The following is a 27,747-nucleotide window of genomic DNA, read 5'->3' on the forward strand; positions in this document are numbered from 1 at the left end:
TAACAGTCAGACTACAGTCGGTAACAGTCATACTACAGTCAGACTAAAGTCAGTAACAGTCAGACTAGTCAGTAACAGTCAGACTACAGTCAGTAACAGTCAGACTACAGTCAGTAACAGTCAGACTACAGTCAGTAACAGTCAGACTACAGTCAGTAACAGTCAGACTAAAGTCAGTAACAGTCAGACTACAGTCAGTAACAATCAGAATACAGTCAGTAACAGTCATACTAAAGTCAGTAACAGTCAGTAACAGTCAGACTACAGTCATACTACAGTCAGTAACAGTCAGACTAGTCAGTAACAGTCAGACTACAGTCAGACTAAAGTCAGTAACAGTCAGACTACAGTCAGTAACAGTCAGACTACAGTCAGTGACAGTCAGACTACCGTCAGTGACAGTCAGACTACAGTCAATAAAAGTCAGACTAAAGTCAGTAACAGTCAGACTACAGTCAGTGACAGTCAGACTAAAGTCAATAACAGTCAGACTACAATCAGTAACAGTCAGGCTACAGTCATACTACAGCCAGACTACAGTCAGTAACAGTCAGACTACAGTCAGTAACAGTCAGGCTACAGTCATACTACAGCCAGACTACAGTCAGTAACAGTCAGACTACAGTCATACTACAGTCAGACTACAGTCAGTAACAGTCATACTTGTCAGACTAAAGTCAGTAACAGTCAGACTACAGTCAGTAACAGTCAGACTACAGTCAGTAACAGTCAGAATACAGTCAGTAACAGTCAGACTAAAGTCATACTACAGTCAGACTAAAGTCAGTAACAGTCAGACTAGTCAGTAACAGTCAGACTACAGTCATACTACAGTCAGACTAAAGTCAGTAACAGTCAGACTAGTCAGTAACAGTCAGACTACAGTCATACTACAGTCAGACTAAAGTCAGTAAGAGTCAGACTACAGTCAGTGACAGTCAGACTAGTCAGTAAGAGTCAGGCTACAGTCAGTGACAGTCAGTAATAGTGAGATTACAGTCAGTAACAGTGAGACTACAGTCAGTGACAGTCAGTAACAATGAGATTACAGTCAGTAACAATGAGATTACAGTCAGTAACAGTCAGCAACTGTCAGTAAAAGTCAGAATCAGTCAGACTAGTCAGTAACAGTCAGTAACAGTGAGGCTACAGTCAGTAACTGTGAGACTAGAGTCAGTAACAATGAGATTACAGTCAGTAACAGTCAGCAACTGTCAGTAAAAGTCAGAATCAGTCAGACTAGTTAGTGACAGTCAGACTACAGTCAAACTAAAGTCTCTAACAGTCGGACTACAGTCAGTGACAGTCAGTAACAGTGACACTACAGTCTACAGCAGAGTTTTAGTACGTCTGAACCCCTCCCTGCCAGCGCTGTAGAACATTAATATTTCATCAGAGGTGGGGCTCACCTCCCAGCTCCCTCTTCTCTCTCTCTGCTCCCCTATAACTGATGATAGTGTGAATGCTCTCCTTCAGAGGTAATTATCTGGCTGCAAGGTTAACTCCACCCCCAGGGAGGAGCTGCTGTACAGTAGGTCAACAACAAATAAAAGCGGACAGAAAAAGAAGAGCTAAAACAAAGGAACTTTACTACCACTACAAATATGTTGTTTTCCCTCTTGAATATACATAGATACAGAGGACAGACATCACCAAGGCTGTGTTAGGGTTCCTGCTGCATTGCTTTTCTAAATGAACCATCATGTCCAGCAGGATCATATTCACTGGTCCTCCATATACCTTCACACAGGACCCAGAGAGACCTTGATCTACCCCCCCCCACAATCTTTCCTCTCCTCCTCGTCAGAGCTGCTATTAGAATGGATAACCCGGCGAGGCGAGACAGCGGAGTGCTTAGCCAGGCAGCCAGTGACTGAAGGGTCCATTCCATCACTAAGTTATTATCCACAGGCAAAGTGTTGCCATTCATCAGAGACTGAGAGATGAAACTCTCTGTTAGTCAAGGGAAACGCCCGTTCCACTCCCCTCACCAAGGATCAATATATGCCACCGCTCTCTCCTCCATTCCTTCCGCTACCGAAAAAGTAATTATACAGGAGCAATGTTGCAATGTTGACAATCGATAGCTCAGCCAGGTTGGGTTAAGGTCTGTAGAGGGGGGGTGGGGGGATTTAGGCAGCTACTGATGTCAACAGTGACACCTTGGAACAAAGGACGTCCTGTCTGTGTCTGTATGCCTGTCTGTATGCTTCCACCTGCTCTACATCCTGTTAAGACGGCCATGTTGGAACATGTTGGAATGCCTGGGTTGCATCTGAAATGGCACCCTATTCCCTATATAGTGTCATATTTTTTACCATGGTTCACAGGGCTCTGGTCAAAGTTAGGGTACTATATAGGGAACAGGGTGCCTTTTGGGATGCAGCCAGTGGTGGACAGGGGAGGCCTTTAGTGTCAATGGAGATGCAGACTACTCACTTTTTTTTTTGTACCTTTATTTAATAAGTCAAGTCAGTTAAGAACAAAATATTTTTCACAATGACAGCCTAGGAACAGTGGGTTAACTGCCTTGTTCAGGGGCAGAATGACAGATTTCTACCTTGTCAGCTCGGGGATTCGATCTTGCAATCTTGCAACCCAGTATGTATCAAACTTGAATAAATGCATGTGTCAAAAGATAGTTCGCAGAATGCAGGTAGAACAGAGGTAGATGTGACTGAGTGAAAGGTTTTATAGTTCCATTTCATGAGAACTATAAAAACAAAGCCAACATATTATACTATTACTATAACAGAAAACAGAGTAGAAACGATATTGACATTCACAACAGTAAATAAGAGGATAAATACAAACTTGCCTTGTCTTCAAGGATGGTTATTATCATAGTTTAAGACTGGAAGTTAAAGACACTGTAATATTCTAGAATTAATTAATCAGCCTTGCCTTGACATCTCCTTTCTCTTGACAATGCTGAACTTTATAATCCAGTAACAGGGGTCAGGGGGTCGCAGCAGAGGGAGGAGGGGCCAGACAAAATCAGTCTCTCACTGGAGAAAATTCTAACATCCAATTTTCAACTTGATTTATCAGTGTGAAGCTCAAACTGAATGGGTGCCGTGATGGGAGGACGGGGAGAGAGGGAGGAGAGGAGGAAGAGGGAAAGAGGGGTGAGGAGGGAGGGGTGAAGGAGGAGGGGAGCTGTCTCAGAGCTGCATCAAAGGCTTCTCGTTGTGATTTAGCACAGCAGATCAATACAACCCTATACTGTTTCAATTTGAACACTATTGATTTTGTGATGTCGACTCAATACACTGCACATTCATCATCAGGCAAGCAGAAAGTATGATCCAACAGCCTACTAGGCTGATCACACACCTTAACACAGCCCTACCACCTACTGGGCTTGTCACACTGCCTTAACACAGCCCTACCACCTACTGGGCTGGTCACACTGCCTTAACACAGCCCTACCACCTACTAGGCTGATAACACTGCCTTAACACAGCCCTACCACCTCCTGGGCTGATCACACTGCCTTAACACAGCCCTACCACCTCCTGGGCTGGTCACACTGCCTTAACACAGCCCTACCACCTACTGGGCTGGTCACACTGCCTTAACACAGCCCTACCACCTCCTGGGCTGGTCACACTGCCTTAACACAGCCCTACCACCTACTGGGCTGGTCACACTGCCTTAACACAGCCCTACCACCTACTGGGCTGGTCACACTGCCTTAACACAGCCCTACCACCTCCTGGGCTGGTCACACTGCCTTAACACAGCCCTACCACCTCCTGGGCTGGTCACACTGCCTTAACACAGCCCTACCACCTCCTGGGCTGGTCACACTGCCTTAACACAGCCCTACCACCTCCTGGGCTGGTCACACTGCCTTAACACAGCCCTACCACCTCCTGGGCTGGTCACACTGCCTTAACACAGCCCTACCACCTCCTGGGCTGGTCACACTGCCTTAACACAGCCCTACCACCTCCTGGGCTGGTCACACTGCCTTAACACAGCCGTACCACCTCCTGGGCTGATCACACACCTTAACACAGCCCTACCACCTACTGGGCTGGTCACACTGCCTTAACACAGCCCTACCACCTACTGGGCTGGTCACACTGCCTTAACACAGCCCTACCACCTCCTGGGCTGGTCACACTGCCTTAACACAGCCCTACCACCTCCTGGGCTGGTCACACTGCCTTAACACAGCCCTACCACCTCCTGGGCTGGTCACACTGCCTTAACACAGCCCTACCACCTCCTGGGCTGATCACACACCTTAACACAGCCCTACCACCTACTGGGCTGGTCACACTGCCTTAACGCAGCCCTACCACCTACTGGGCTGGTCACACTGCCTTAACACAGCCCTACCACCTACTGGGCTGGTCACACTGCCTTAACACAGCCCTACCACCTCCTGGTCTGATCACACTGCCTTAACACAGCCCTACCACCTCCTGGGATGATCACACTGCCTTGTTTAACACAGCCCTACCACCTCCTGGGCTGATCACACTGCCTTGTTTAACACAGCCCTACCACCTCCTGGGCTGATCACACTGCCTTGTTTAACACAGCACTACCACCTCCTGGGCTGATCACACTGCCTTAACACAGCCCTACCACCTTCTGGGCTGATCACACTACCTTAACACAGCCCTACCACCTCCTGTGCTGATCACACTGCCTTAACACAGCCCTACCACCTCCTGGGATGATCACACTGCCTTAACACAGCCCTATCAACTCCTGGGCTGATCACAATGCCTTAACACAGCCCTACCACCTCCTGGGATGATCACACTGCCTTAACACAGCCCTACCACCTCCTGGGCTGATCACACTGCCTTGTTTAACACAGCCCTACCACCTCCTGGGCTGATCACACTGCCTTGTTTAACACAGCCCTACCACCTCCTGGGCTGATCACACTGCCTTAACACAGCCCTACCACCTCCTGGGCGGATCCCACTGCCTTGTTTAACACAGCACTACCACCTCCTGGTCTGATCACACTGCCTTAACACAGCCCTACCACCTCCTGGGATGATCCCACTGCCTTAACACAGCCCTATCAACTCCTGGGCTGATCACAATGCCTTAACACAGCCCTACCACCTCCTGGGATGATCACACTGCCTTAACACAGCCCTACCACCTCCTGGGCTGATCACACTGCCTTGTTTAACACAGCCCTACCACCTCCTGGGCTGATCACACTGCCTTAACACAGCCCTACCACCTCCTGGGATGATCACACTGCCTTAACACAGCCCTACCCCCTCCTGGGATGATCACACTGCCTTAACACAGCCCTACCACCTCCTGGGATGATCACACTGCCGTAACACAGCCCTACCACCTCCTGTGATTATCACACTGCCTTAACACAGCCCTACCACCTCCTGGGCTCATCTGGTTAATTCTTATAATAGGTTATATGATCGCAGAGAGATTTTGTATGTATCCCAAATGGCATCCTATTCTCTATGTGGTGCACTAATTTAGACCAGGGAATAGGGTACCATTTGGGATGCAGCCATTGACTTTCCATCCATGTGAAGTGTCTCCTCGTCACAAAGAGTTACGATCATAATGGTGTCTACTAATTCAAAATACTATAGTGTAAAAACGTTCAATAAAATGTGCACTATAGTCATTAGCTGTAGTTTGACCTGGGTGAGTATATTAAATATAGAATTCTGTTGCTAAAACGCTCAACACAGATCAATATCCTCTGGCTAGTCTCCCGTCAGGAGTTAGGGTTAAAGTAAAAACTATCTCTGTGCAGGCAAGCATTCACACCTACTCATGCACGCACACACACTCTTTCACCCAGCGTCACAAATTACACACAGCCCTTTCAGAATGCTGGAGGGTTTTCTATTTTACAAGAGCAGCAAAAGTTAATGTTGCATTGAATAAGGCTGAGCTGCTACACTGCCCTGAGCTCATGAACATATTGCATCATTTTTCTTCTCCAGCAGGTCACCATTAAATGGGTATTTGTTGGAAGTTTTGCAGTATCATTTACAAGGCTCCCCCGCTCAGCAACCTTTTGTTCCAATACTAATGCTATCCCCGGAGAGAAATTCTATAAATATTTGAATACGTAAATCTACAGTAGCAGCCCGCAATTCAATCTTCTATGTTTTGCCAAGGTTACTTTACTTATACGCCTGTTTGGTCTGTTTTATGAATTTCTCTATCAGAACTGCATGGCATATAATCAAACATACTGTGTGTGTGCAAATATATACACAATGCTCCAACATCTGGTAAGAGGGTGAATGAAGTAAGGCATTTAGTTGCATGCACTACTGTAGGTAAGGATATCTATATTATTATAATAACATTCCAGCTGTAATTCAATCTGTACTATAGTTTGCATCCAAACGGCACTTTTTTTAAAAGTCAGAACTTACCCATAGATGAATGGTCCAATGATGGTAAATGTGCATCTTTCTGAAGTAATTGCATCTGTTTCCAGGACTGTGTTTGTCAGGTGGGATGATGCATGTATAAATCACTAAATCTATACGCCACACAACCCATGGAGAGTACCAGCAGTCATTAAAACACTCCTCAAATCATTCAATTCAATCAATTGAAATCTCCTTACAAACTAAATGAAGGTTTATTGTATTTTTTCAACAAACATCTGACAACACAGCAGAATTCCTAAAGCCCTCCAAACATGATCCAGATGTGTTTTCTATCGATGTGAGTAAACAACATCCCCTTAATGAACATAGCTAACCATCTGTATGTCCGTGAACATATTTAACCATCTGTATTGCATCTTCAAAATCCAATAAGGAAAGCCAAGCTACTGTTTCAGTGAGGATAGTCAATTACTGAAAGTGTTCTTTCTGTAAGGAAGGCAATATTTGACAGGACCTTTGCTGCACTTGCCACTCGCCAGGTCGCCATTGTGAATACAGAATTTGTTCCTGGCATACTTGCCTGGTATAAAAGCTTGTTTTATAAGGAGCTTCATAACACATCATGGCCAATGTCATCAACATCCCAACGAACATGCATGTCATGTGTCATCGTGACAGTAACAGGGGGAAACATAGAGCGAACAGTAGTCGGGGTCTAAGAACAAAACCTTGTCGTACGCCTAGTTCAACTTTTCCACGTAGTTGGACAAATGGACACTGCTCAGATTGGTGGTTTAAGCATCCATAGCATCACTATTCAGCACTGGCCCCCTTCAGCACTGTGTGTGTGTGTGTGTGTGTGTGTGTGTGTGTGTGTGTGTGTGTGTGTGTGTGTGTGTGTGTGGTGGGAAGCAGAGCTAAGGCTCCAAGGCTCTGTAGTTTTCAAGGCCCAGGGGAGAGGTGTGGAGGGAATGACTCTGACCACCAACCACCACCAGGTGTTCTGCTGTGTGACTGAGAGGGTTGCTGAGAGACTCTACAACACTCTACACACACACACACACACACACACACACACACACACACACACACACACACACACACACACACACACACACACACACACACACACACACACACACACACACACACACACACACACACACACACACACACACACACACACACACTTCCCCCCCAACCCCACCCCCAGTCTGTTTGACCGGTGGTCGGTCCCGAGGGTGGTTCAGTCTCTTTGTCTGTTATTGAGTTAGTTGACCTGGTCCCTGATCAACATCAAATCAAATTGTATTTGTCACATGCGCCGAATACAATAATTTTAACTCTCACCATGAAATGGCTTACTTACAAGCCCTTAACCAACAATGCAGTTTTAAGAAAAATAAGAGTTAAGAAAAAATATTTACTAAATAAACTAAGGTAAAAATAAAAGACCTGGAGTCTTTTGGTCCTTCCTCTGACACCGCCTGGTATAGAGATCCTGGATAGCAGGAAGCTTGGCCCCAGTGATGTACTAGGCCATACGCTCTGAAGTGCAACCAGTCAGGATGCTCTCGATGGTGTAGCTGTATAAGTTTTTGAGGATCTGAGGACCCATGCAAAATCTTTCAGTCTCCTAAGGGGGAAAAGGCGTTGTCGTGCCCTCTTCACGACTGTCTTGGTGTGTTTGGATCATGATAGTTTGTTGGTGATGTGAACACCAAGGAACTTGAGGCTCTCAACCTGTTCCACTAAAGCCCGTCGATGAGAATGGGGGTGTGCTCGGCCCTCCTTTTCCTGTAGTCCACGATCATCTGGTGGATGCTGGGTAAATTACATTAGCTGGTGGTCCTTCCTTCCCAGTACTACACTAATTGTACAGTACAGCTAATACTGGGAGTTCTGCTATCCAGCCTAGCCTTAGCTTGGCCTTTGGGCCAGCCCAGCTCCAGGTAGCCCCAGCCCTAAACCTTTCACCAGACCCATTCCCAGTCAGTACTTCTGTACCAAGCCACCAGGCTGCTCCAGGCTCTGTGTTTGTTGGTGAGGCCTATCCTTCAGCCCCAGCCATATACCCCAGCTCAAGGCCTATCCTTCAGCCCCAGCCCTATACCCTAGCCCAAAGCCTATCCTTCAGCCCCAGCCCTATACCCCAGCCCAAAGCTTATCCTTCAGCCCCAGCTCTATACCGTAGCCCTGGGTCTTACCTCTGTGCCAGGCTGCCCCAGGCTCCATGCTTATTGGTGAGGATGTTGAGTATCTTCTGTTTAAGCTGGTTGGCAGTCACATGGTCTCTGTGCTTGGCAGCGCTGATCAGGTGATCACACATCTTCTCCTCCTCCCTCCGATCAGCAGTGTACTGGGCACAGTTAGACTGATGGAGGGAACACAAGGAGCAATTTTATTATAAACATAGCCATGCTAATGCCATGCTAACATAATGCTAACCATGCTAAGCAATAAGATTATGCTAACACCCTGCGAACAAAATGCTAACACCATGCTAGGTGTTAACATTATGCTAAAACCGGACAGTATTCATCACTAGGATTTGATATTACTTCCACTTTTATTGTATGTGCTTTTAAAGTAAGGTGTCCTTGAGTGTCTTGAAAGATATCTGTCAAATATAACTGTCTGTCTGGTGTTAGCATGGTGCTAGCATGGCTATGTTATGTTTGTATTAATATGTCCTTGTGTTTCCTCCATTGCAATCCTCTGAAATTAGATACTGCATTCAAACATGTAAATGTGTGTGTGTCCTGGTAGGAAGCTACGCAAAGTGTGTGGTGAGGGAAAATAAATGAAAACCATTCAATAGATCCACAGAGGATATTATAGTGTGTGTGTGTGTTTGTGTGCACGTGTGAGTAGATATTATAGCCTGTGCTGTTAAGGTTAACAGAGCCAATCTCTGCTCCACTACATCAGCAGGGGACATGTTAATGAAGAGGGATTTAAACACTGCTGCCGTCTGCTAATGTCCTTTGTTTCACATGGAGAAAAAGAGAGGAATTTGTCAGTTAGAAAGCTTTAATCCCATCTGTTTACATAGGGGTCATTATAAACAATCTGTCCCTATATAAAACTAAACTATGTCTGTGGATGAAGGGCAGGTTGGATAACAAAGAGAAGTAGCCTGTACTGCAGCCTATATGTATAAATTATCATTTGTGTGATGTGTTTATGTGTTATGTTGAAGTGGAGTCAGTGCCTTCGTACCAAACGGCACTCTATTCCCTTTATAGTACACCCGTTTTAACCAGGACCCATATGGCTATGGTAAAAAGTAGTGCACTATATATGGAATAGGGTGGGACTCACCCAGTGATCTCCTACAGGCAATGTAGAAGCATCTAAAAAGGTCATCTAGATTCTAGAGGAGCCGATCAGGATCTGACTTCATCTTCTCCCTGCTAAAATAAGATTGTCTTGCTGCATCGCCACGGGGCTGCTCCTTCCTGCTCATATACTCAATCTAATTTGCTAACAGAAGCTGGAAGTGAATTGAATTTCCGGCCCTATATTTGAATTGTGTCGGATATTATGCCTCAACATATTCTTCAAATGGCAGATAACTCAATCTCTGCTTGTCATCTCACGTTACTATGTGACGCTGTGACAAATATCAAACCTTATTTATCACTTAACAGGATATGAGGCTGCTGCCCTGACACCAACCTAATGTAAAAATGTATATCTGTCTGGGGATGGAGGGTAGAGTGAGGGAGGGGTTTTGAGGGGTAATAAAGTAGAGACATGGCTGGATGAAAAGTGTAGACTGTCTAGAGTTGTCAGACAGAAGGGATGAGGCCAGAGGAGGGATGAGGGCCAGGTAATCTCTGGATGTTTCTCAAATGGCACCCTATGGGCCCTGGTCAGAAGTAGTGCACTGTACAGGGAATAGGGTGTCATTTGAGATACTGCCTCCCTCGCTACTGGTGACATTGCATATCTATCCGTCTCCTCCAGTTGATCTTGCAGGTCAAGGAGCCTCTAGCAGAGGACTACAGGATATCTAACAGCTGCTTGAGGAAGGCTGCTGCTCCAAGATAAGAAACCCATCACTCCTCACATGTACAAGCTACTAACAGAGGTAGAAGAAGGGTCTGTGTGTGTGTGTGTGTGTGTGTGTGTGTGTGTGTGTGTGTGTGTGTGTGTGTGTGTGTGTGTGTGTGTGTGTGTGTGTGTGTGTGTGTGTGTGTGTGTGTGTGTGTGTGTGTGTGTGTGTGTGTGTGTGTGTGTGTACTTGGGTAAGACACTTCCAATATGACTAGCAACATTGTGTCATCCCACTCCCTACCTTTTCTTGATGAAAATTAAAGAAATTGAGAAAGAGAGATATATATATATATACACACAGTGGGGCAAAAAAGTATTTAGTGAGCCACCAATTGTGCAAGTTCTCCTACTTAAAAAGATGAGAGGCCTGTAATTTTCATCATAGGTACACTTCAACTATGACAGACAAAATTAGAAAAAAAATCCTGAAAATCACATTGTAGGATTTTTTATGAATTTATTTGCAAATTACGGTAGAAAATACGTATTTGGTCACCTACAAACAAGCAAGATTTCTGGCTCTCACAGACCTGTAACTTCTTATTTAAGAGGCTTCTCTGTCCTCCACTCGTTACCTGTATTAATGGCACCTGTTTGAACTTGTTATCAGTATAAAAGACACCTGTCCACAACCTCAAACAGTCACACTCCAAACTCCACTATGGCCAAGACCAAAGAGCTGTCAAAGGACACCAGAAACAAAATTGTAGACCTGCACCAGGCTGGGAAGACTGAATCTGCAATAGGTAAGCAACTTGGAAGACATATGAACACTGATAATTTCCCTTGATCTGGGGCTCCACGCAAGATCTCTTTGTCTGTCATAGATGAAGTGTACCTATGATGAAAATTACATGCCTCTCTCATCATTTTAAGTGGGACCCTGTGGCGTCAAAATGATCACAAGAACGGTGAGCAAAAATCCCAGAACCACACGGGGGACCTAGTGGATGACCTGCAGAGAGCTGGGACCAAAGTAGCAAAGCCTACCATCAGTAACACACTACGCCGCCAGGGACTCAAATCCTGCAGTGCCAGACGTGTCCCCCTGCTTAAGCCAGTACATGTCCAGGCCCATCTGAAGGTTGCTAGAGAGCATTTGGATGATCCAGTAGAAGATTGGGAGAATGTCATATGGTCAGATGAAAACAAAATATAACTTTTTGGTAAAAACTCAACTCGTCGTGTTTGGAGGACAAAGAATGCTGAGTTGCATCCAAAGAACACCATACCTACTGTGAAGCATGGGGGTGGAAACATCATGCTTTGGGGCTGTTTTTCTGCAGAGGGATCAGGACGACTGATCCCTGTAAAGGAAAGAATGAATGGGGCCATGTATCGTGAGATTTTGAGTGAAAACCTCCTTCCATCAGCAAGGGCATTGAAGATGAAATGTGGCTGGGTCTTTCAGCATGACAATGATCCCAAACACACCGCCCAGGCAACGAAGGAGTGGCTTCGTAAGAAGTATTTCAAGGTCCTGGAGTGGCCTAGCCAGTCTCCAGATCTCAACCCCATAGAACATCTTTGGAGGGAGTTGAAAGTCCGTGTTGCCCAGCAACAGCCCCAAAACATCACTGCTCTAGAGGAGATCTGCATGGAGGAATGGGACAAAATACCAGCAACAGTGTATGAAAACCTTGTGAAGACTTACAGAAAACGTTTGACCTCTGTCATTGCCAACAAAGGGTATATAACAAAGTTTCGAGAAACTTTTGTTATTGACCAAATACTTATTTTCCACCATAATTTGCAAATAAAATAATTAAAAATCCTACAATGTGATTTTCTGGATTTATTTTCTCATTTTGTCTGTCATAGTTGAAGTGTACCTATGATGAAAATGACAGGCCTCTCTCATCTTTTTAAGTGGAAGAACTTGCACAATTGGTGGCTGACTAAATACTTTTTTGCCCCACTGTATATATATATATATATATATATATATATATAGAGTGAGAAAGATAGAGAGCAGCTCTACCTGCTGTCTAAAAGAGGCATGACATTCCTCTAAACAGAGCATCTCCCTGAGTTCAGAAAACTGCTCCTCTCTCCTTTCCTTCTCAGGCTTCCTTCAATTTAATAAAGAATTCATTAGACATAGAAAGTGGCATTACTAAAGACTGACTGCGCCCCAAACAGAACCCTATTCCCTATATGGTGCACTATGTTTGCCCAGAGACTATTGGGTCCTGATAAAAAAGTAGCGCACTATAAAGAAAATAGGGTGCCATTTGGCATGCAGATACTGTCTAATTACTGCAGACGACCTCTAATTCCTACAGAAATCAATAATGAGCGTGTTGGTGTTCTGATGCTTTGTAGTGAGAACAGGCAGTGTGTTTGATATGTGGGGTAAGTACAGTCTCTAGGGTAGACTCATTACACTGTTGGACGGGCTTAAAGTTAATAAAGACCAGATATGAATGAAGCTGGCGTATCATTTAGTCTGCTTACTAATATTGCTAGCAGGCTGGTTATAATAATCCCTTAGAGTGGCCTAATGATAAGGCCATAATCCTCCTGGAGAGACACAGGGACTACAGGAGTACTGAGCTGCTGCTAATCCAGCACTATTCTCTCACAGACCCGGGATGGCTCCCAAATGCCACTCTATTTCTATGGGTCCTGGTCAAAATTAGTGCACTATGTAGGGAACAGGGTGTCATTTGGGATGCATCACTGAAGTCAGTCACTCCAGAGCAAGGACTGGCGAGGCTGCTGTAGTCAGTTGACTAGGTTAGATAAGGTACTGTACCTCAAACTCAGCGTGTTTATGGACATCTTCTGCTCTCTGTCTGTTGAGGATGAACTCTGCCTCGTTGGCAACACGCACGATGTGGTCCTTCATAGCATGACACAGCAATCTGGAACAGATACAGAACTCTAGACAGTCAGTCAGTCAACACAAAGTATGCGGTCCTTAATAGCATGACACAGAATCATGGAACAGACAGACAGAAAGACAGAATACTAGACAGTCAGTCAGTCAACACAATGATGTGGTCCTTCCTAGCATGACACAACAACCTGGAACACACAGAAATATAGACAGACACACAAACCCCTCCCTTCTGACCCTCCAACCTCATCTCCATATCTCCCTGTCGTCTCTGGCCCTGATTGCCTCCTCTCCTCCCATGACTGACTCCTCAGCCTCCCTGGTGTACACTCTACCTGCTTCTACCCTCACTTCAATCTTTTTAATAATCAAAAACAGCCAGGCTACTATGTGGAGATTTTATGCCATTTTACACCAACTTAGGTCTGCTTTGTTTCAATTACAAGGCTTCTGATTCCCTCTTTCTGCATCACAAATGGCAACCTATTTCCATTATAGAGCCCTGGTTAAATGTAGTGTACTAGTGTACTATGCTATTTGGGAAGCATCCTTTGACTCAGGGAGAGGCCTCAGAACTGCATTTATCATACTAGTGTCAATAAGCTTTAAACTACACTCTGAGTTCTGAACAATTCTTTATCTCCTCTTATTTAGACGTTAGTGTTCTAAACTAGGATTGTAGTTATTTGGTTAGCTGGTTAGTTTAGCTAGTTGGTTAGCTGATAGGTTAGAGAGCTCTACAGGACAGGTTGGTTAGCTGGTGGATTATAGTTCAGAGGACTGCAGCTGGTTGGTTAGCTGGTTGATTATAGTTCAGAGGACTGCAGCTGGCTGGTATGCTGGTTGTTTAGAGATAGCAGGTCTCCATCCCAAATGGCACCCTATTCCCTATATAGTGCACTACTAGTGCTGAGCGATTATCTGGAATTTCTGTTATTAAACAACTAATTGACTGACATTGATTAAATTATTTGAATTTCATTTAGTTCTGCTTCTTTCTGTGAGCTCAATGTGCACATTGCACAAATTCTCTAGAGATAAATCAAATCAAGCTCGAACTGTGCGATGTAATAGGGAGTTGTTGTTTCCAACAGGCCAATATTCTACATAGTTCAGCGCAGAAAATGTGATAATTAACTACAACGACCATAATCCATTGCGTGCCTATTTGTCTGGTCTGTGTGTTTATTTTAAGCCTGCTACGTTAGGTTAGTGTGGGCAGACATGGATAGGGAGAGAAGAATGCACGATGGAGAGGGATTCGAGAGCAGCTGCTTCCTGAAAATACACAATCTAAGTGAATGATAGTTGGTATTCAGCAGTCATAAAAGTATGCCTTATTTACTTTGAACAAACTAAAATTGTGATTTTGTCAGACAGCATAAACAGCAGCTGATTATGACTTGGAACGAAATAAATAAGTAATCAAATAAAACAAATGTAAAATACACAACAACTGAAATATGTTATTAAAGTAAATAATTTGAATAAATGATTATTAAGTGATAAGGAGTCACTTCCATCATGGGATTTTTATTAATTGTTTTATTCTGTGTTGTTACAGCATTCAACACATAGCGCATTGTTTTTTTATTTATTTATTGAAACCAAATTAAAAATAGTTTAATAATCGAACCAAAACAACCTCAAAAATAACTATTCGCTCAGCACTACACACTACATAGGTAATAGGGTGCCATTTGGGATGCAGTTCAGATGCAGGAGAAATGAGATCTGCCAGCAGCACCCTGGACAGCACCACGTGACAGAGCAGTAGAGTGATAGAGTAGCCGTGCAGCAGAGTGGCCCCCACTGAGTAAGGCTCTTTATCCAGGCTGGACAGGGGGCCTGGATAAAGAGGCTAGACAGGAGGTGCCTGAGAAGGCTAAGACTGTGCTGGGTTGGGAACAGTGAGGTTGCACTGGGGTATAGCTGGGGTATAGGGCTGGAGCTGGGCAGTTTGGATGTAAGAGGGTTACACAGATGGGTCACCAGATGGAGTTGGAGGCTGATCTGTTCTATAACACCCTGCCTGATCTGAGCCTGCTACACTCACAGAGAGGGGTGGGGAACACACAGATAGAGGGGAAACACTATCGTGTTGATATTGTTACATCACTCTGTCACACCAATCTTATTTACCTTAACCCCTATAGAGCACAAAAATTCTGACATGACACAGTACAGCACCCCACGCTCTAGGGGCCAGCAGCTTACTGCTAATCTATTGCTGCCACTGGACCTAACAACCTGTTCAGAGCTGGTGTGTATCAGAAATCCACAAAAGTCCCCACAAGGATAGTAAAGCAAGGAACCATCTCCCTCGTCAGGACATTTTCCATGTCCCCACGAGTACAAAGGCTATTTTAAGCTTAGGGGTTAGGGTTACAATTAGGGTTAGGGGTTAGGTTTAGGAGTTAGATTTATGTTCAGGGTTAGGGTTAGGGAAAATAGGATCTAGAATGGAAATACATTTTAGGACCCCACAAGGATAGTAAGACATATGGTGTGTGTGTGTGTCTGAATATGATACATACCTCCCCTCGTTGATGAGCTCGATGAAGGCGAGGCCGGCATTTTTCTGGATCGAGTTCTGCCACTCCTGAGACAGAAGGAAGAGAAGCAGAGAAGAGGAAGATAGAAAGAGGAGCGGAGAGGAGGAACGTTGGATAGTTAGTTGTTTCTACTGGCTCCATGGCTGTATGTCAGACAAAGCCTTCCACAAAGTTAAGTGGGGTTACCTTTTCAAGATGCTGGAGAGATTTAGTTTTGGCGAAAACTTTTTGACTTGGATTAGAATACTATATTACTCTCTGATAGCTTGCGTGTGTTCTAACAACACCTACTTCAAATACTTATCCCTCTGCCACAGAATGAAACAGGGCTGTCTGCTGTCGCTTTTGCTATTCAAACACCGTCTGTAAACAGTTTAAGACGTAAAATCCCAGAGCTCATTACATTCTAATCAGCGCTACTAGGCGATGGCTATAAAAACATATCAATGGGCTAATTTTCAATAAAAATCCCATGGAGGCAATAAAGTAACAATAACGTAGTAATAAAACAACAATTATGGAACACTTTGCCACGAAATCTTCACAAACCAGAAAAACATTTCCAAAACGAAAAAACCTGTACAATAAAATCAGCCCCTTTAATGCAATAAAAAGCGACAGAGTCTCTGAGAAACACATGGATCTCTCTGCAAGGCCAGAGTCTCCGTTGCAATTCAAATGGACATGGACATGCAACTTTTTCTAATTGAAGTAACAAAACAAAGAGGGTATTAAGGTCATTGAATCCTTTCAAAGAGATGCGCTGGCTATAAAAAGCTGAATCTCTGCCCTGCATGTGTGAGTGTGCCTGCTCACTTCGGATGCATCCCAAATGGCAACATATGCACTACTTTTGAGGAGAGCCCTATGGGCCCTGGTCAAAAGTAGTGCACTAAATAGGGAATAGGGTGGCATTCGGGACAAGATCTTCCTCTGTGAACAGATCGGTAAACACAGGAGAGATGTAATCGGGGATGAAACTGTATCCTCTGCCTTAAATACAGCCATTTCCTCCGTCCGCACACTGACAGATGACTGAGGAGAGGGGAGCCATCTCCTGAGCCTAGAGCGGCTACGGCCCCAAGGCCACGGCACCCCCCACCCTCTCCCCAGCGCCATCACTACCCTGTCTGGGAATGATTAAAAAGCCGTTTGGGAGCGGAGGAGAGGAGAGGGCCTTGCACTGTGGGATCCTGGGCTCTCTGCTCACTCACTGAGGAGCAAATGGAAGGGAAAACACAGGCCACAGTTCAAAATACAAAGAGAAAAAAAGAAAATAAGTTTTCAATGCTAGCCAAGTGTCAGGTATAAAACCAACTGAATCTCATGCATAGAAGAGGCTAACTAATTAGATTCTGCATCTCAGAAACAGTAAGAAAATCTCTGTAGTTCCACACCGCCTTTTGGAACAGAGGGTGAGGCTCTTTAGTTATGTGTAGCAGAAAAGCAAACATTGTTTGCGATGCAAAATTCAAAGGATTTCAGGATAAACATTTGTGAATGCAGATTGCCATTGTCTAAATAGTGTATGGTAGCATGTTAGTGCCATAGTTCCTGTAGTGTGGGACAGACTGCACCAGGCTAGAGAACACAGTTCCACCTCACATTACGTTATGGTGAGAGAGACGGTGCTGATATGCTGGGCATCTGGTCTCCACATCTTTTCTCCTGACCTCTATCTCTCTCTCTGCTACATCATCCGCTGTTACTGATTTGAACAGGGCTCATGTTCGGCCCGTCTTCTAAGGATCTGCTCGTACTGCACTCACGTGACAAAAATATACACGGAAATCAAAGCAGATGTGTCTCATGCGGCGCCAGGAAAGGGACATCGGGTAGGAGGGGGGAAACTCTGAACCGATGGGATCTTCTATCTTGTCTAACTGAGTTACAGTACAGTAAACTCTCTAGTTACCGTTACAGTGGGATGGAGCTTCAGATGTTTTCTTCCCTTGAGTTTTTTTCTGAGCACCAAAGGGGCTGGGCTGTGACTGCAGGGATTTGGGGAAAGCCCATTATTGCCTGTTTGAATGGAATTAAGCCTGACTTGCTACTCCAGGAGGAAGTAACATGATCCTTCATGTAGAGGCAGAGAAACAGAACCCAGAACCTCTGTCTATGTGTTGACCTGCAGAACCTCTGTCTATGTGCTGACCTGCAGAACCTCTGTCTATGGGCTGACTTTGCAGAACCTCTGTCTATGGGCTTACTTTGTAGAACCTCTGTCTATGGGCTGACCTGCAGAACCTCTGTCTATGGGCTGACCTGCAGAACCTCTGTCTATGTGCTGACCTGCAGAACCTCTGTCTATGTGCTGACCTGCAGAACCTCTGTCTATGGGCTGACTTTGCAGAACCTCTGTCTATGGGCTGACCTGCAGAACCTCTGTCTATGGGCTGACCTGCAGAACCTCTGTCTATGGGCTGACCTGCAGAACCTCTGTCTATGGGCTAACTTACAGAACCTCTGTCTATGGGCTGACCTGCAGAACCCCTGGTGATGGTCTGACCTGCAACAGAACCCAGAATATTTAGCTATGGGCTGACCTGCAGAACCTCTGTCTATGTGCTGACCTGCAGAACCTCTGTCTATGGGCCGACCTGCAAAACCTCTGGTGATGGTCTGACCTGCAACAGAACCCAGAATATTTAGCTATGGGCTGACCTGGAGCCAGGGTAATGGGCGTGGCTCAGGAGCTCAGATAAGAAAAGCTGATAATCTGTGGTGTCTGGGAGTGTTTCACCTATGAAGATTATTCTATTGGTACAGGGTTCCTGAATTTCAGAATTTTAAATTGTTTGTTACACACAAGCCGCTTGTTCCTCTGCAGCCGTCCATACTCCCAAAAGTCAGTAGGCGTCAGGCAGACAGCAGTATTGAGGTATCTCAATCCAGGCTGAAGTCTTTTATCTGCTCTGCTCTCCACATCTGGAGGCTCTCTGTCAGTAAATCTCCCAGGATCCACTGCAGATCATCTGTGTATTTAAGCTGTTACAAGAAACAAAGCTGTTTGACCTTCTCATTCACCAGACCGTCTGTGAAGAGATACACAGAGTGTGCTGCCTATCCGAGCCCCATACAACCCCAGCCCCATACAACTGTGTCCTAGCCCCATACAGCTGTGTCCTAGCCCCATACAACCCCAGCCTCATACAACCGTGTCCTAGCCCCATAGAGCTGTGTCCTAGCCCCATACATCCCCAGCCCCATACAACCGTGTCCTAGCCCCATACAGCTGTGTCCTAGCCCCATACAACCCCAGCCCCATACAACCGTGTCCTAGCCCCATACAGCTGTGTCCTAGCCCCATACAACCCCAGCCCCATACAACCGTGTCCTAGCCCCATTTAGCCCCAGTCTCCGCCCATGCCACATACAGCTGTGTCCTAGCCCCATACAGCCTTGTCCTTGCCCCATACAGCCTTGTCCTTGCCCCATACAGCTTTGTCCTTGCCCCATACAGCCTTGTCCTTGCCCCATACAGCCTTGTCCTTGCCCCATACAGCCTTGTCCTAGCCCCATACAGCCTTGTCCTTGCCCCATACAGCCGTGACCTAGCCCCATACAACCCCAGCCCCATACAACCGTGTCCTAGCCCCATTTAGCCCCAGTCTCCACCCAAGCCACATACAGCTGTGTCCTAGCCCCATACAGGAAAGTCACTACTGATGGAATCAGATCAGGATTAACAAGTTCCACTGTGCTCATCCCTGCCAGTGCTGCTGGATAAAGCTACCTATGGTTCCAACTCAGGCCAGCATATCCACTTTCAGCTTTGTTGACGGGTCGATATCTCAGGCTGGGTTTCATCCCAGGAGTCCCTAATGACAGGAACTATTGGAGCCGCAGTAATACTATCTGTGTCATGGGTGGGGGGAATGGGGGGGTGACTCTGTGAGGGGGTATACGGCTCGCTGACACTCCCAGCCCTCAGTAAATCCAGGAGGTAGGAAGAGAAGGTAGACATCCCAGAGCCACAGTGATAGGTTAGCCTCCAGAAAGACAGACAGACAGAAGAGAGAGCAAGACTCAGGGAACATTCCCTCAGAAACTTCAAAAGAACAGCAGTAACAGCGGGATTCACTACTGCAAGGCTCAGGCGGTTGTGTGAGTAGACAGAGAGGAATGCTCCTTAATCTCAGCCTTCTAATAACAGATGCATGGGTATGTATGGGATCTGACGGGCTGACCTGCAGAACCTCCGTCTATGGGCTGACCTGCAGAACCTCTGTCTATGGGCTGACCTGCAGAACCTCTGTCTATGGGCTGACCTGCAGAACCTCTGTCTATGGGCTGACCTGCAGAACCTCTGTCTATGGGCTGACCTGCAGAACCTCTGTCTATGGGCTGACCTGCAGAACCTCTGTCTATGGGCTGACCTGCAGAACCTCTGTCTATGGGCTGACCTGCAGAACCTCTGTCTATGGGCTGACCTGCAGAACCTCTGTCTATGGGCTGACCTGCAGAACCTCTGTCTATGGGCTGACCTGCTGAACCTCTTGTCTATGGGCTGACCTTCTGAACCTCTTGTCTATGGGCTGACCTGCAGAACCTCTGTCTATGGGCTGACCTGCAGAACCTCTGTCTATGGGCTGACCTGCAGAACCCCTGGTTATGGTCTGACCTGCAACAGAACCCAGAATATTTAGCTATGGGCTGACCTGCAGCCAGGGTAATGGGTGCGGCTCAGGAGCTCAGATAAGAAAAGCTGATAATCTGTGGTGTCTGGGAGTGCTTCACCTATGAAGATGATCCTATTGGTTCAGGGTTCTTGAATTTTGTAATTTTAAATGGTTTGTTACACACAAGCTCTGGGCTCTGGGCACCGCACCTCCTACTGCAGCCTCCATCCCTGCAGACTGGATACTTAGTGAGAGAGGCACCACCTAATGTCTTCCTTATGGACTCACTGACTGGCCCTGCAGACAGAAGGTATGTTAACTATCTCCTATTCTGTTCTTACTTCTACATTGGGACTGTGACCCGTTGAGATGTAAAAGACTTAACCAAAGTCGCTCTGGATAAGAACGTCTGCTAAATGACTTAAATGTAAATGTAGTGTTTATATATACACTAGATGACTGATAAGAGGATGATGTCTTGACACTCCCCCAACGTCGTAAAAATATTTGGGAAGCTATAGAAATGCATTTATTAATGTCTACATTTGTTTTTGCCACATTTATTCTATTACAGACACCTTAATGCAGACTTGTTTTGTTATATTATGTGAGCTAAACATAAACATGAAAAATATATTTAAAACAAATCCTTAAAGTATATATATTTTTTGATTACTAATGTTACTGTCTACACTACAAGAACAACTACTTAAATACATGTAATTTTGTCCTTAAAACATTTATTTGAAATACTGTAGAATTCCATTCACTGCTCCTAATATGGCCGACTGGTATCTTCAAAGCCTCTCAATGGCCAATACTTTGCCTTCAGAAGTATTCACACCCCTTTACTTTTTATACATTTTGTTGTGTACAGCATGAAGTTAAAATTCATTACAATTAGATTTTGTGTCACTGATCTACACACAATACCCCATCATGTCAAATTGGAGATTTATTTGTAGAACATTTTAGAAATGAATAAACACTGTAAAGCAGAAATGTCTTGAGTCAAAAAGTATTCAACACCTTTATTGTGGCCAAAATAAGTTCAGGAGTAAAAACGTGCTGAACAAATTGCATATTAAGTTACATGGACTCATTCCGTGTTCAATAATAGTGATTAACATAATCTCTGTTCTCCACACATACAATTATCTGTAAAGGTCCCTCAGACGATTATTGAATTTCAAACACAGATTCTACCACAAAGACCAGGGAGGTTTTTCAAACCTCACAAAGAGCACCGATTGGTAGATGTAAAAATATATAATAATACAAATTTTAAAAAGCTGACCCTGAATATCTTTTTGAGCATGGTGAAGTTATTAATTAGGCTTCTGATGGTGTATCAATACACCCAGTCACTACAAAGATACAGGCGTTATTCATAACTCAGTTGCAGGAGAGGAAGGACACTGGCCAGGGATTTCACCATGAGGCCAATGGTAATTTATAAAAAGTTACAGAGTTTAATGGTTGTAATTTGAGAAAACTGAGGATGGATCAACAACATTGTAGTTACTCCACAATACTAACCTAAATTATAGAGTGAATTGAAGGAAGCCTGTGCAGAATAAAAATATTCCAAAACATCCTTAAGTAATATTGCAAAAGGTTTTTGCAAAGAAATGAACAATTTGTTCTGAATACAAAGCGTTATGTTTGTGACAAATCCAACACAACACATTACTGAGTACCACTCGTGCTATTTTCAAGCATGGTGGTGTTTGCATCATGCTATGGGTATACTTGACATTGGCAAGGACTAAGAAACAGAATACAGCTATAAGCATAGGCAAAATCCTAGACGAAAACCTGGTTCTGTTTGCTTTCCAACAGACACTGGGAGACTAATTCACCTTTCAGCAGAACAATAGCCTAAAACACAAGGCCAAATCTACAGTGGAGCTGCTTACCATGATGACATTGAGTGGCCTATTTACAATTTTGACTTAAATCGACTTGAAAATCTATGGCAAGACTTGAAAATGTATGTCTAGCAATGATCCAAAATCTACTTGATAAAGATTGAAGAATTAAAAAAATAATAATGGGCAAATATTGTACCATACAGGTGTGCAAAGGTCTTAGACTTACCCCCAAAATACTCACAGCTGTAAATGCTGCAAAAGTGCTTCTAAAAATGATTGATTCAGGGGTTATGAATACTTGTGTAAATTAAAATATACAATTTCATTTTTTTTCTCTCACTTTGTCATTATGGGGTATTGTCTGTAGATGGGTGAGAAAAATAATCAATTTAATGCATTTTGAATTCAGGTTAGAACAAAACAAAATGTGGAATAAGTCAAGGGATATGAATACTTTCTGAAGACACTATACATCATTGGGCTTAACTAGAGGAGGTGATCAGTCCCACATGAGGTGGAGCTGATCCACTATGAGGACATGGAGGAGATATGAGGACATGGAGGAGATAAGGGGACAGGGAGGAGATAAGGGGACAGGGAGGAGATAAGGGGACAGGGAGGAGATAAGGGGACAGGGAGGAGATAAGGGGACAGGGAGGAGAAATGAGGACAGGGAGGAGATAAGGGGACAGGGAGGAGAAATGAGGACATGGAGGAGATATGAGGACATGGAGGAGATAAGGGGACAGGGAGGTGATAAGGGGACAGGGAGGAGATAAGGGGACAGGGAGGAGATAAGGGGACAGGGAGGAGAAATGAGGACAGGGAGGAGATAAGGGGACAGGGAGGAGAAATTAGGACAGGGAGGAGATAAGGGGACAGGGAGGAGATAAGGGGACAGGGAGGAGATAAGGGGACAGGGAGGAGAAATGAGGACAGGGAGGAGATAAGGGGACAGGGAGGAGAAATGAGGACATGGAGGAGATATGAGGACATGGAGGAGATAAGGGGACAGGGAGGTGATAAGGGGACAGGGAGGAGATAAGGGGACAGGGAGGAGATAAGGGGACAGGGAGGAGAAATGAGGACAGGGAGGAGATAAGGGGACAGGGAGGAGAAATTAGGACAGGGAGGAGATAAGGGGACAGGGAGGAGATAAGGGGACAGGGAGGAGATAAGGGGACAGGGAGGAGAAATGAGGACAGGGAGGAGATAAGGGGACAGGGGGGAGAAATGAGGACAGGGAGGAGATAAGGGGACAGGGAGGAGAAATTAGGACAGGGAGGAGATAAGGGGACAGGGGGGAGAAATGAGGACAGGGAGGAGATAAGGGGACAGGGAGGAGAAATGAGGACAGGGAGGAGATAAGGGGACAGGGAGGAGAAATGAGGACAGGGAGGAGGTAAGGGGACAGGGAGGAGAAATGAGGACAGGGAGGAGATAAGGGGACAGGGAGGAGAAATGAGGACAGGGAGGAGGTAAGGGGACAGGGAGGAGAAATGAGGACAGGGAGGAGATAAGTGGACATGGAGGAGAAATGAGGACAGGGAGGAGATAAGGGGACATGGAGGAGGTAAGGAGACAGGGAGGGGGTAAGGGGACAGGGAGGTGGTAAGGGGACAGGGAGGAGGTAAGGAGACCGGGAGGAGATAAGGAGACAGGGAGGGATATGAGGACAGCGAGGAGGTAAGGGGTCAGGGAGGAGAAATGAGGACAGGGAGGATATAAGGGGACAGGGAGGAGGTAAGGAGACAGGGAGGTAGTAAGGAGACAGGGAGGTGGTAAAGGTGACAGGGAGGAAGTAAGGAGACAGGGAGGAGGAAGGGGACAGGGAGGAGGTAAGGAGACAGGGAGGAGAAAAGGAGACAGGGAGGTGGTAAGGGGACGGGGAGGAGATAAAAATACTATAGTAAATACCTACAGTTGAAGTCAGAAGTTTACATACACCTTACGCCAAATACATTTAAACTTATTTTTCTCAATTCCTGACATTTAATCCTAGTAAAAATTCCCTGTGTCAGGTCAATTAGGATCACCACTTAATTTTAAGAATGTGAAATGTCAGAATAATAGTAGAGAGAATGATTTATTTCAGCTTTTATTTCATCTTCACTTTTCCAGTAGGTCAGAAGTTTACATACACTCAATTAGTATTTGGTAGCATTGCATTTAAATTGTTTAAATTGGGTCAAACGTTTCGGGTAGCCTTCCACAAGCTTCCACAAGTTGGATGAATTTGGGCCCATTCCTCCTGACAGAGCTGGTGTAACCGAGTCAGGTTTGTAGGCCTCCTTGATCATACATGCTTTTTCAGTTCTGCCCATACATTTTATATGGAATTGAGGTCAGGGCTTTGTGATGGCCACTCCAATACCTTGACGTTGTTGTCCTTAAGCCATTTTGCCACAACTTTGGAAGAATGCTTGGGGTCATTGTCCATTTGGAAGACCCATTTGCGACCAAGCTTCAACTTCCTGACTGATGTATTGAGTTGTTGCTTCAATATATCCACATAATTTTCCAACCTCATGATGCCATCTATTTTGTGAAGTGCACCAGTACCTCCTGCAGCAAGGCATCACCACAACATGATGCTGCCACCACCGTGCTTCATGGTTGGGATGGTGTTCTTCGGCTTGCAAGCCTTCCCCTTTTTCCTCCAAACATAACGATGGTCATTATGGCTAAACAGATCTATTTTTGTTTCATCAGACCAGAGGACATTTCTCCAAAAAGAACGATCTTTGTCCCCATGTGCAGTTGCACATTGGGGTAGTGGCTTCTTCCTTGCTGAGCGGCCTTTCAGGTTAAGTCGATAAAGGACTTATTTTACTGTTAATATAGGTACTATTGTAGCTGTTTCCTCCAGCATCTTCACAATTTCCTTTGCTGTTGTTATGGGATTGATTGGCACTTTTCGCAAAGTACGTTCATTTCAAGGAGACAGAACGCGTCTCCTTCCTGAGCAGTATGACGGCTGCGTGATCCCATGGTGTTTATACTTGCGTACTATTGTTTGTACAGATGAATGTGGTACCTTCAGGCATTTGGAAATTGCTCCCAAGGATGAACCAGACTTGTGGAGGTGTACAATTCTTTTTCTGAGGTCTTGGCTGATTTCCTTTGATTTTCCCATGATGTCAAGTAAATATAACCACAGGTGCACCTCCAATTGACTCAAATTATGTCAATTAGCCTATCAGAAGCTTCTAAAGCCATGACATCCTTTTCTGGAATTTTCTAAGCTGTTTAAAGGCACAGTCAACTTAGTGTATGTAAACTTCTGACCCACTGGAATTGTAATACAGTGAATTATAAGTGAAATAATCTGTCTGTAATCAATTGTTGGAAAAACTACTTGTGTCATGCACAAAGTAGATGTCCTAACCGACGTGCCAAAACTATAGTTTGTTCAAGACATTTGTGGAGTGGTTGAAAAACAAGTTTTAATGACTCCAACCTAAGTGTATGTAAACTTCCGACTTCAACTGTATTTAATCCTAAATAAAGTAACATGGCTGACGATTTCATCTTAAATCAGCCATAAATCCCCTTGTGACAGGGAAAATTGTTGTGTTCAACACGAAGGGGAAATTGAATGCAAGCTTCACAATAATGTTCTTTAAATTGTTAAAATATTTGTAGCCTGTCATCTATGGTTAGCAGGGTTGACATGTTACCGACTCAGACCTCCACTTTTTCTTACCTTTAATTCATTTATCAAAGCAACAAAATAACTAGGGCTTTAGAATGATGTGAAAACGTTGAGAAATATTGGGGTTCAGTGGGTTAAAATCTTTAGAATTTTGGCACTTTAAGTCTTTATTCATATAAAAAAATCAGATTTATTGAGTTTTCAATGTGGTCTATATTAAAGGGTACTTAATTCCTAAATGGAATATTGGTGCAAAAACTCTATTTAAAATATCAAAAGGAATGCAAAAGGGACTTCTTTCGTGGAACGACCCAGAGAACTAGAGCTGGAAGCATCCTCGTCTTCAGAGTCCATCACAGGAAGGAGAGGAGGCCAGAGGGAGAGGAGAAAGGAGGGAGGAAGAGGTAGAGACGAGAGAACGGAGGAGGTGGAGGGAAGAGAGGGATGTGGGAGGAAGGAAGAAGCAGAGAGGGAGAGAAAAGGAGGGAAGTGTGAGGAGAAAGAGAGAATCTCACCTGAGAGCAGAGCAGCATGACTAGTTCTACTACGGAGGTGCTGGACTTCATACACACCAAACCTGGTAGGAGCAGACAGGACAGGACGAGACAGGGTTAGAAGCAGAGTTGTCATACAACACACAGGACAGTTTGACTTGGCTCAACAGTTCCTAGCGCCTTCATATAAGTCACTGCGAAACCTCTCCATTGACAGGTGGGAGGGGCTAACATTGTACTCATTACCAGAGAAGAAGACACCCTGGACGATTCATTATAGGTTGGTGGGGCCAGGACCCGTTGGCATGGTTGCATGAAGATGTCAGTGTGATTGACAGCATGAGTCAACAACCAGAGATGAGATGTCAACATGTTGATAAACACACAGACAGAGACCATCTCAGGGATGTCAAACATCTCTTCCGTTTTATCGTTGATGCAAAGAAAGAGCTTGCCAGGATTGGAAATGGGAAATGACCGTACATGTTACAATAATAAAACAATATAGCTGCCTACAAACCACTGAGATAGAGACAAAGTGACAAAGTGTGTGTAACAAATGGCATCCTATTCCCTCTATATTGAATTCATGTTGACAAGAGCCATATGCAGTGCACTACATAGGAAATAGGGTGCTATTTGGGATGGAGACAAAGTGTACTGTTGTATAATGTGAATCTTGCACAGCACTGAAACAGTCTGAGCCTCTAAGACTGTTGTAAACAGGGGATGTTACCTGACCCTCTCTAGTTCACAGACAGCTACAGATGACCTATTACACACACACACACACACACACACACACACACACACACACACACACACACACACACACACACACACACACACACACACACACACACACACACACACACACACACACACACACACACACACACACACACACACACACACACACACACACAGCTACATTCAACCACAGCTGACCTCTTGTGACTGCAATGACCAGTTCTCCCATCACTCCGCTCTCTCTGACACAGGGGGTCAGGTGGTAGGGTGACCCTGGCCCCTAGCGCCCCGACCATACTCTGGTATGCTGGCCTAATGACCATGGACCCTGGCCGTACAGTGGTACACAAACTATATGTGTTCTATTTAAACAGGCTCTACCCCTCTGACCATGCCTTTCCTGTGAGCAGGGCAGAGTTAAATCACTGGGGTGAATGTGGCATTGTGGAGCAGTGTACTGGTAGGGGGAGGAAGGAGTGGAAAGGCAGAGAGAGGAGAGGTAGGAAGGGGGAAGGAGAGGAAAGGAGA

The 27,747-nt window shown here is 44.9% G+C and overlaps 1 protein-coding gene across 2 annotated transcripts in view; it reads right to left on the reverse strand.

The window, feature by feature from the left end:
• LOC118396847 (neurobeachin-like) overlaps positions 1–27,747 on the reverse strand; it is a 372,037-nt gene that overhangs the window by 185,735 nt on the left and 158,555 nt on the right. For both annotated transcript variants that reach the window (XM_052467492.1, XM_052467491.1), the window contains exons 36-39: positions 26,491–26,552; positions 15,807–15,871; positions 13,186–13,294; positions 8,573–8,739 (exon numbers count right to left, since the gene is read on the reverse strand). In XM_052467492.1, coding sequence (XP_052323452.1) covers positions 8,573–8,739; positions 13,186–13,294; positions 15,807–15,871; positions 26,491–26,552 — 403 coding nt within the window. The remainder of the gene's footprint in view (positions 1–8,572; positions 8,740–13,185; positions 13,295–15,806; positions 15,872–26,490; positions 26,553–27,747) is intronic.

Source organism: Oncorhynchus keta, chromosome 18 (genome assembly GCF_023373465.1).
Source record: "Oncorhynchus keta strain PuntledgeMale-10-30-2019 chromosome 18, Oket_V2, whole genome shotgun sequence".
NCBI lineage: Eukaryota > Metazoa > Chordata > Actinopteri > Salmoniformes > Salmonidae > Oncorhynchus > Oncorhynchus keta.